At 41.7% G+C, this 11,289-nt stretch overlaps 1 protein-coding gene across 2 annotated transcripts; it reads left to right on the top strand.

The window, feature by feature from the left end:
• The first annotated feature begins 1,386 nt into the window (after positions 1 to 1,386).
• On the top strand, positions 1,387 to 10,837 carry MEIG1 (meiosis/spermiogenesis associated 1). Of its 2 annotated transcripts, XM_026016278.2 has the most exons (4): positions 1,558 to 1,640; positions 6,108 to 6,309; positions 6,644 to 6,810; positions 10,496 to 10,837. In XM_026016278.2, exons 3-4 carry the CDS (start codon positions 6,673 to 6,675, stop codon positions 10,622 to 10,624), a joined length of 267 nt encoding a protein of 88 aa, XP_025872063.1. In that variant the 5' UTR covers positions 1,558 to 1,640; positions 6,108 to 6,309; positions 6,644 to 6,672; the 3' UTR covers positions 10,625 to 10,837. The 2 variants fall into 2 exon arrangements, with proteins under 2 accessions (XP_025872070.1, XP_025872063.1); XM_026016285.2 differs by lacking the exon at positions 6,108 to 6,309 and having other exon boundaries at positions 1,387 to 1,640.
• Positions 10,838 to 11,289: the final 452 nt, after the last annotated feature.

Genomic DNA, 11,289 nt, shown 5'->3' with positions numbered 1-11,289 from the left:
CATTAATGATACAGCAACAAGTAAGTAGAGAAAAACCTATGTGGCAATGGAGTGTACATTCTAGTGGAAATCATGTCTCATTTATATAGTGCTAGGTACTGCCCTAAATGCTTTATTTGTTATTTCATCCTCACAACTACCCCCATCAGATAGGTACACTTTTTGTCTTCACTTTACAGTTAAGGAAACTGAGGTTCAGTAGCTTGTACAAAGTCATGTGACAACTAGATAGAAAACAGATCCAAATCCAAGGTCATGCTTTAGACATGATGGCCCCAGCATCGTAGTGGCCTTGGTAGCGAAAGATAGTCATCGAAATATATTGCTTTCGTGCCTACTGTGCGCAAGGTACTATTCTAGAAATTTGGTTAACAAGATCACTGTCTTTACGGAAATTACATTCTCGCAGAAGATAATAAAATTAAGAAATAAGCGATTTAAACAGTATAATAGGTGGTGATAAGTGCTGTGGGACAAAAGAAACACTAGAAGGTAGGAAGGGGGATAGAGAGCATGGTGGGAGGAGTGAGCTAGTGGGATGGAGCAGGGCAATTGAGACATTAACAAAGACCAAGATGAGGAAGTCAGCCCCGGGGGTCATGGGAATGGAGGGAGCAAGACCGTGGCAGGCAGAGGGAAGAATCTCTACCCCAGGCCTCAATGTGGAAGCTGGGCCAGGAATAGCCAGGAGTGGCGTGATCCAGGGCTCCAGAGCAAGGGAAGCGAGATTGTCTGCAACTCAGGGAGGGTTTTGTTAGTTTTTATTCTGTAAGATGGGGAGCCCTTGCAAGACTGTGAGCAGAGAAGTGACACAATCTGAATTATATATTTTTAAAGACTTTACTTATTTATTCATGAGAGAGAGAGGCAGAGACACAGGCAGAGGGAGAAGCAGGCCCCATGCAGGGAGCCCGACGTGGGACTCGATCCCGGGACTCCAGGATCACGCCCTGGGCTGAAGGCAACGCTAAACCGCTGAGCCACCCAGGGATCCCCTAAATGTAAGTATTTTAAATACACGCGTAAACGTAATGATAGAGAAAAATCCTGTAAGCTAGGGATGTTGTTTACTGTAGGTTTACTAATTGTCAGGCTCTAAACTCCACCCCATGATTTGGTCCACTTCATTTCAACAAAATGAGGTGGGACAGACAGGAGGTATCTATCAGGAACCAAAATCACCAACGGAATTCCGCTTGGTCCCGGGGAAGCAAATCACACATTCTGCTCGCTACCCTCGCCTAGGGCTCACCGCCCCACGAGGCTCCACCGCCGCTTCCACTCCAACACTCCACACTGGGCTCACCGCCCCGCCCACCCTCGCACCTGCGTTCTAGGGCCCGCTCGCAGGGGGCGGGGCCGGGGCCGGGCGTCACGCGTTGCTAGGAGACGCGAGGGTCGCCGCGGCGCGGCAGTTGGCCTCTCGCAGCCCGAGCACCGCCGCGCTCTTCTGCGAGCTCCCGGGCGGGGTGCCTCGGCCTCCCCAGGTCGGCCAACGAGGGTAACAACGGAGAGCAGGACCCAGGGAGAGCGGGGGAGGGGGGGTGGACACGCCCCGAGGGGCGCGAGCGGCCCGCCCCCCTCCCCTGCGCCCGCCCGGGCCCCGCCCCGGAAGCCTCGGCTCCGCCCCTTCCGCTCCGGTGAGCCTTTATGATTTCTGAGATTGGTGTTGCTTGCGTATGTTTTTTTGTGTGTGTGTGTGTGGCTTAGCTGTGGCCTGTGTTTGCTACTCCTTGAGTTTCAGACTCCGATTTTCTGGTAGCTTCCAGGCCGAGCCGTGCACCCTGCGGCTTGAGGTATTCCGAGGGTCTCCTTTCAGAGTTCTCCTGGAGACCAGTCCTATGACCCCCAGCTTTAAAAATGCTTCCTCCAGCATTTTGCTTCTCTCAGCCTTCTTTTTTTTTTTTTTTTAATTTTCATTTATTTATGATAGTCACACAGAGAGAGAGACAGAGACACAGGCAGAGGGAGAAGCAGGCCCCATGCACCGGGAGCCCGATGTGGGATTCGATACCGGGTCTCCAGGATCGCGCCCTGGGCCAAAGGCAGGCGCCAAACCGCTGCGCCACCCAGGGATCCCCTTCTCTCAGCCTTCTATGGCAGCTTTTACCTCACGTGCAAAATCGGGGATTTCTGGCGAAGAAAGGTGTGAGGGACTGGAGAGAGCATGGAGTGGCTTTACACTGCGCAGATGCGGATTTGCACACCTCAACCATGGACCACAAAGACATATTTTTAGAGTAATTATCTTTTGCCACTACTCTAAGTAAAGCACTAAATTTCAAAGTGCTGAATATTACCAGCGCAATTAATATTGGCCCTGAATTTCCCAGAATTACTGAAATATTTAACCAAGAAATTAAGTTGATCTTTCTCAATTTTAGTTCCATTTTATTTTCAAGAAGTAGAAAGTATATCAGTAAGAGAGACATAAAGGGTGGTGGGATTTGCATCACCACTACATAGAATAGTTACAGTAACCACAGGGGCTCCTGTTATGGTGAAAATGCATTTATGTTCCCTTTAGCTATTGTGGAACAACAAAGTTTTGAAATGCCTAATATGTATAGAAGATATGTATTTCTACTAAGAAAAAAAATTTTTTTTCCTCCAGTAGTTCTACTCTTCTGTAGAACTTATCTGTTGAAAGCATTTAGGAAAAAAAATTTTTTTAAAGATTTATTTATTTATTTATGATAGACATAGAGAGAGAGGCAGAGACACAGGAGGAGGGAGAAGCAGGCTCCATGCTGGGAGCCCGACGTGGGACTCGATCCCGGGACTCCAGGATCGCGCCCTGGGCCAAAGGCAGGCGCCAAACCGCTGAGCCACCCAGTGATCCCCGAGAAAAAAAATTTTTAAGACATCACTCATTTATTTGAGAGAGACAGAGCAAAAGCAGGGGAAGGGGCAAAGGGAGAGGGTGAAGCAGACTTCTTGCTAACTAAGCAGGGAGCCCCATATAGGGCTGGATCCCAGGACCCAGGAGATCATGATCTGAGCAGAAGGCAGACACAACCAACTGAGCCACCCAGGCGCCCTTGTTGAAGCGGTTTTTTGTTTGTTTGTTTTGTTTTGTTTTTAATTTTAAAAAGATTTTATTTATTTGAGAGAGAGAGAGAGAGAGAGCCCAAACAAGGGGAGAGGCAGGCAGAGGAAGGAGGAGGAGCAGGCTCCTTGCTGAGCAAAGAATCCAGTGGGAGAGGCCGCTCAATCCCAGGACCCCCCCCCACCATCATGACCTGAGCCTAAGGCAGATGCTTAAACGACTGAGCCACCCAGGCACCATGAAAGCATTTTTATATTTATAGTTGCCATGATTGTTTTGTTTGAAACTGGCAAAAGATAACAAGGATGACATTCAGGAAAATACTTTTTGAATGAATATGAGTATATAAAAGTATTTTATATATTCCCCACCAGGGGAGTCCCTGGGTGGCGCAGCGGTTTGGCGCCTGCCTTTGGCCCAGGGCGCAATCCTAGAGACCCGGAATCGAATCCCACATCGGGCTCCCGGTGCATGGAGCCTGCTTCTCCCTCTGCCTGTGTCTCTGCCCCTCTCTCTCTCTCTCTGTGACTATCATAAATAAATAAAAAAAATTTTTTAAAGTATTTTATGTATAAAAAAAGCCAAGCCTAAAGCAAAAATGGTTTGGGTAAAACAAAAAGTATGACTGTGCCACTACTTTGAGGAAATGTGCTTCATCTGTAAAAGCAATATAATACAGCCACTAAATTCTCATAGCAAACATGGCTATGATTCTGAAAGGACCTTTATACAGTGAATTCCCACCTTTTTTTCCTTTCATGTTTCTTAGTGTCATTTTTCTATGAAAAAATAGGTTTTATATATAGTTATGGATGATAATGGCCTGTCAGGCTGTACTATGTGTGTCCAACTCCCTGGTGGTTCTATTTAGTGTGCAGCAACAAAGCATTAAAATGAATGGAAATGAAGGGTAAAAGTTTTGGTGAATTATGACTCACTTATTGTTTTGTCGGGTATTCCAAAATTTACACACATTCACACAATAACATGACAACATATTGCCTTAAACTACAACATGAGGGGAGTGCCTGCCTGGGTGGCTCTGTCAGTTGAGCATATGCCTTCAGCTCAGGTTGTGATCTCAGGGTTCTAGAATCCATCCCTGAGTTGGGCTCCCTGTTCCGCAGGGAGCCTGCTTCTCTTTCTCCTCCCTGCTCATGCTCTCTCACTATCTCTGTCTGTCTCTCTCAAATAAATAAAATCTTAAAAAGTAATAAAGTAAAATACAACATGAGCCTAAACCTAAATTAATAAGGATCAAAAGTTTTTAAAAGTCAACTATTAATAATAGCTTAATTTTCTTTGGTCTAGTCAATATATATATTGGTATGCACGATGGAAAAAATGCAAACAATACATTTGGATAGTTGCTACTTTTATCAGAGTGAACTGTGTAACTCAAATGATTTCATTTTATTTCATTTAAATCTGGAGCTAAGCCCAAACAATTGTGAGAATTTTGGTTTCAGAAGGGAATGTAAATGCAATATTGAATGTTAAGTCAGAATGTGACAAAAATCTACAGGAGGTAGGAGGAAGCACAGGACCAGTTCCCTTATTTTTCATAGAAGAGCCAGTTGGTACTTGTGTGTGATTGATAGATACATAAAGTTCAAACAAATGGCTCTTAACCTCCTAACAGTCTCCATTAATCTATTTTTATTAACTATGAGGGAAATTTTAGGCCACATCTTTCACATTGAAGAAATATTTATCTGGAATTCAGCAATTCCATCGATTTTATTTCCATTTCCTACTCTCCCCCTCTACTCCCTACCCTATTAAATCCAGGCTGAGCTAAATTTGTTATACTTGTGAAAGCATTTATTATAAGACTCCATTTTATAAAACTTTTAAAGTCTGTCCTTCTAACTCATCTTATGTTCAAGATGATGTTCACCCAATGTTAAGGACAGATACTTCTAATTGATGTGAGGATTATTTCGACTTTTCCTTTTTTTGTACTTTAATGTATTTCCTGGTCTTTTCAACACATACTAGTCCTCCCCTTATCCATGGAAGATACATTCTAAGACTCCCCAGTGGATGCCTGAAACTGCGGAACCCTATATATCCTATGTTTTTTGCTATACATACATGTCTATGATAAAGTTTAACTTATAAATTAGGCACAGTAAGAGGTAAACAATAATAAAATAGAACAATTATAACAACATGTTTGAAAAAGTTATGTGAATGTGGCCTGTCAAAATATGTATTCCTGTACTCACCTTTCTGTGATAATGTAAGATAAAATGCTTGTCTGATGAGATGAAGTGAGGTGAATGACATAGGCATTAGGATGTAGCGTTAGGCCACCACTGACTTTCTGACACTAGGTCAGAATGAGGATCCATCTGCTTCCAGACTGTGGTTGACCACAGAAAGTGAGACCACAAGTAAGGAGAGACTACTATAATGAGAATTTGTGGTTGTGATAAAAAAAATTCAATAAATAAGAATTCATTTATAGGACCTACTTTATGAGGTTTAATCCAATGTATTTCAGCCAATAGAAACATATTTTAAGAGAAGAATAGATTCAAGGAATCATGGTGAAAATTCTGGGCCCTTTATTTCAGTTAACTGATATATTTCAGTAACAAGATAAGATGACAGAGAAAACAACTGCAAGATAGGTCTTTGAAAAACTGACTCTAGAAGTTTGGTGAATAGACAATTACATGTACATGTACAAAGAGTTGAATCTTTGAACTTCAAAAGCTACTGGTGACTGCTTACATTGTTTTAAAATCAATGATCCTGGGGATCCCTGAGTGGCTCAGCACTTTAGTGCCTGCCTTTGGCTCAGGTTGTGATCCCAGGGTCCTGGGATCAAGTCCTACATGAGGCTCCCTGCATGGAGCCTGCTTCTCCCTCTACCTGTGTCTCTGCCCCCCCCCCCCGCTCTCTCTCTCTCTGTGCCTATCATTAATAAATAAATAAAATCTTAAAAATTAATAAATAAATTAATTAATTAAATGATCCCAGTATCAGACAGTCATACGGCTTTCATGGACTTTGTGTTCGTCTATTTTTTCACATTGGGCTGTCACAGGAGCAGGGTCACAGTGACCACCTGAGTGAATGGACCACAGTGATTGGATACCTCCAAGTAGTTCAGATATGGAAAAAGAGGAAACTATTGCTCCTCAGCAAGAAGAATAAGAAGACAGTGAGAAGACTGATCTTACATTCCGTTTTTAGGAAAAAAAAATAAGTGGGGGATGCAGTTTTGAATATAATCAAATGGAATGGTGGTGAGATATTTTGACAATCTACTGAGTAGTTAAAAATAAGAGTGTGACTTCAGAAATGTGTAAACCTAGAACACCAGAATTAGGAGATCACGCTCTGAATGCAATTTTATTTGATTAAGAAATAAACAGTTCCCTGTGCATCTTTCAGGGTTTATTTTATTTTCAACATAGAGCTTGAATCTTTCTCAATCTTGGAATTGAATGTTTAAATTTTAATATACGTAATGGGATTCTCAACTCTCATTTAAAAAAAATCCACTTGTGTTCATTTTTAAAGGGACTTTCAAAATTGTCACTACTATGCTATTTTTAATGTTGTTTTAACATCTTTCAGAAATAATTGGCAATAAGACTTCTGTAGCCATGGCTAATTCTGACGTGAAACCAAAATCAATAAGTCGTGCCAAAAAATGGTCAGAAGAGATAGAAAATCTGTACAGATTTCAGCAAGCAGGATATCGGGATGAAATTGAATATAAACAAGTGAAACAAGTTTCTATGGTAAGATGTCTCTAAAAACCTGAACTCAAAATATTCAGTCAAAAGTACCAAACTCAAACAAAGAGCCAGAAAATAACTAAAAGGAAGCTCTACTCCAATTCTCTCCCTTTATTGATGAGGAGACAGGCCCACAAAGTGGTTTTCAGGTAGAATGGAGGGAGAGGTGGTCCTTCAGCATGGAAACATTAAGAACTTTCTAGCTTTTATTGAACAACCATGCTCTACCAGATAAATCTTTGATGATAACCACAAAAGCAGAGTCTTTTCCCCTTAGGTAATTCTATTAACAGATATTCAGTTTGTTGTATAACTATTATGTCTTTACAGTTTCTTCTTTTTTAAAAAATCACAAATTATAAAGGGGTTATATTCTGTTTATTATGGAGATTGTAAGTGACAGAAAACTATTAGAGAGCAACTCCTGACTTTGGTTATGCATTACACCCCAGGCCCAATAATGTGATTGAGATAAAATTAGATTTAAGAGAACACAAAGAACGCCCTTGAAGGGGAAGCCTCACAAAGTGAGAGGAGTGTGTGATGTAGGGAAGAGCAAGCCTATTCACTGTATGACTTGGCAATTTTGAAAAGGTCTTGCATTTCACTTCAGTTTATACTAATTGGGTATAAACTGTCAGGAAGGAGAAAATTTCCCCCTGGATTCTCTCTGTTTTTTTGGCTAGTCTAATAATTAAATTGACCCAAGACAGATAACAATTTTCACCTAATTTCATGAATATGGGGCCCCCAAAGATATAAGACCCAAGAAGTGACCAAAGTAAGCCATTTATATACCTTTTAGAAAAGAAATGATAAATGTGTGAAGAACTAACAAAGTAATTTAGGCTTGAGTATTAATTAGTAGGGAGATAAGTAGAATTTATTTACACACCCCTGTTGGTCCTGAATTCTCTGTTCCTGATGATACGGATGTCTGTCTACCTACAGATGTGAAGAGGTGCCTTTCACATGGGAGATTTATTTTCTGCTTTCAGAGGAAGGATCAGAGTCCTTCATGCACTGGTTTCTCAAGTAACTTTAAACCATCAGTATGCCAAAGTGGCATATTCTGGGGCAGCATGCCCTCAACTCCATCACTACCATGTGCAAATTTCTGTGCCAAGTGCATTAGGAGATAAAAATATAAGGGAGGACCTGGCCTCAAGAAATTGAGTGGGCCAGCAAGAAGAGAACCAGATTTGGAATCTAGCCAGGATCTGCATTAGTTGAGCAATCCTCGACAAGGTTCTTAACGTGGCTGAGCTCAACAGTAGAATGGTGATGGCAATATCTGTTTTAGAAAACAGTTACAGGAATTAAACAAAATCATGTATTTCAAGTGCCTGACATTGCAGCGCTTAATAATTTATTGAGTGAATGAAGGATAAGTGTTTAATGAATGATAACTTTTATTATTCTTAATATCTTGAAGTAGAAGATTAATAATGACACAAACAATAGAACCTTATACAAGCTCAAAATATGTGTGCCTTTAAAAAGGAAGCCCAGGAATTTAGAAGAAGACAAAATTGCTTTCTTTGAGGGACAATGCTCCAGAGTGGCTTCATGCCCCCAGAGACATTTGTAGAGGTCCTTAAAGATTGGCCAGGATAGTAACTGAAGGCTTACCTTGATCAGTGTGTCTACCAGTGTACAGAGGTATGAAGGGTTTGAACTAAGTTCTCTTTCCTTTTGGGACATGTAAGCTTGCTGACCTCCCTAACTGGTCTTGAGGACTTTACCACTCCACTCTGTTCTACTTAAAGGAATGGAGCTTTCCTTATTTGAATGGGAGTCATCAAGTGAGAGGACAGGAAGAAAAATTATAAAATACAAAGGTTATTTAAAGTGAATAGGGGTTGGGATGCCTGGGTGGCTCAGTGGTTGAGCGTCTGCTTTTGGCTCAGGGCATGATCCTGGAGTCTTGAGATCGAGTCCCACATTGGGCTCCCTTCATGGAGCCTGCTTCTCCCTCTGCCTGTGTCTCTGCCTCTCTCTGTGTGTGTCTCTCATGAATACATAAATAAAATCTTTAAAAAATAAAATAAAATAAAATGAATAGGGGTTGATGAGCACAGAACCAATACAGATGCTTGGAGACTCATCCCATATACAGTATCTATTTCTTCACCGAATGAGATGCTTTTTTAGGACTCTACTAAATGAGAGCCTGCTCCTGGCCCCAAGAGGAAGAGAGTTATAATGGTGTCTTAAGAACACCCTTCTTTCTCTACTGCGGGCAATGGAAGCTATGAAAGGCAAGCTTGACCTATATGATAGGAAGCATTGATTGTTTTCTATACTGTATATGTCAGCCCTCCAAGGTTTATCAGATATGCTGCTACCTATTTTCACTAATTCTTTATTTTTTAAGATTTTATTTATTTATTCATGAGAGACAGAGACAGAGAGAGAGAGAGAGAGAGAGAGAGAGAGAGAGAGAGAGAGGCAGAGACACTGGCAGAGGGAGAAGCAGGTTCCATGCAGGGAGCCCAACATGGGACTCTATCCGAGGTCTCCAGGATCACACCCTGGGTTGAAGGCGGCGCTAAACCACTGAGCCACCCGAGCTACCCATTCACTAATTCTTAAATAAACAAGAGAACATAAGAAAATGAAAATGTGCTGTAAGAAAAAAAAAAATGCATTGCTTTGTATTCATGATGTATTCCTATTCCAGTGGAAAGTTGTGATTTATGGGTGGTGCATATGAGAAATGACAAGCTGCCCATAGAGATAGTGGTGAAGAGCATTCAATTATCTAGACCATGATACCTGAATAATCAGGTTTTGACAATGATAGAGTAGATCTCACAGAATCCAGAAGAAACATATTGACCTGATCAAGAAAATAGAACATGAATTTGGAGAGGAAGGAAAGAAAAATGTTCAAACTAGGTCAAGCCAAATTTAAAGTAAGCAATACAACGTATGAGAAAGAATAGCAGGGCAGCCAGGTGGCTCAGCGGTTTAGCGCTGCCTTCGGCCCAGGGCGTGATCCTGGGGACCCGGGATCAAGTCCCATGTTGGGCTCCCTGCATGGAGCCTGCTTCTCCCTCTGCCTGTGTCTCTGCCTCTTTCCCTCTCTCTGTCATGAATGAATAAATAAATAAAATCTTTAAAAAAAAAATTCATGACCTCGAATTTCTATTAAAAAATCAATTTCAAGGGGTGCCTGGCTGGCTCAATTGGTGGATCATGCAACTCTTGATCTTGGTAAGTTTGACCCCCATGTTGGGTGTAGCAATTTATTAAAAAATAAAAATCTTTTGTAAAATTTGGTTTCAAAATGAACTTGTGATATGTACTTGAGGAATGCATATGCACCTTTAGGTATCTTGAATCTAGGTGCTTCCATTTGTTACTACCACCCAAGTGCTTTCAGAGTGAGGCCTGAGCCTAACTTCCATCTAAGGCATTACTTTCAGAAGTTAGGAAGTAGTAATGTTTGAAATAGTTTGTAAATGCGAGAAAAAATAAAGTTTAGAGTGTTTTGAATATGTCCTCTATCTCGGCAACTGAGTAAAAATTTAAATTTAGAAATTGGGATCTAGAGAGAAGCACCAAATGAGCTGTTTTGCAGTATAAGGATACAACTTAGGATGCATTCGAGGGGTGTATAATAATCTCTTGAGAGCTCAAGCATTGTTAGATTGAATTTTGTATTCTGATTTCTGATATGCAGGTAGATCGTTGGCCAGAGACAGGATACGTGAAGAAACTCCAGAGAAGGGACAATACTTTCTATTACTACAACAAACAGAGAGAGTGTGACGACAAGGAAGTCCACAAAGTAAAAATTTATGCTTACTAGCCTTTGTTCTTTGTGTTACTTATCATTACTTTTTAAGAATTCAATTGCTTCATTCTACATCATGTAAATGTCATTTTACAAACTAATTCAAAATGCAGACCTCAATTGAGTGTTATGAAACATGAAAGCCTTGAAACCTGGTATCAATCATCCTGTTCTGTTCGAAAAAAATAATTGCAAAAGCATTAAAATCGTACCCATCTTGGTCCTGTTCTTCTGACTATTTTAATTGGGGTAGAGTGACCATTATGCACAGAACGAGACAGCCCCGTTTGAAACACACCAGTGGTTAGGCTAGGTATGTTAGGTTAGCACCCACAGCCCCTACCCCAGCCCTCAGCCTTTACCACTTTCCAGGACCATTGTTTTGAACTGTTGGATCTGTCTCTTATGGCCTGAGGGCTGCCTCTTGCCCCTGGAGTCTCTTGTCTTTTACTGAGTGGACTGGAAATGCCAAGGAATGCTGGCCCCTGGCAGCAGCCCTGACCCAGGGCCTGATGGGGAGGGGGGTGTATAAAAGACCCAGCTGCCTGGTTCTGAGAGATCCATCTGAGGTGTGTGCTTTACACTGGCGCCCAGTTTCCCAGCAGGATGAAGCTTCGGTCATCTGCAGCCACGTCTGACTGGATCTCATAGTCTGTTGGCTGTCTCCCTTCCTGGCCACT

This window comes from Vulpes vulpes, chromosome 2, assembly GCF_048418805.1.
Source record: "Vulpes vulpes isolate BD-2025 chromosome 2, VulVul3, whole genome shotgun sequence".
Lineage (NCBI taxonomy): Eukaryota > Metazoa > Chordata > Mammalia > Carnivora > Canidae > Vulpes > Vulpes vulpes.
The sequence above is the reverse complement of the archived record's forward strand: the minus strand, read 5'-3'. Positions and strand labels throughout refer to the sequence as shown.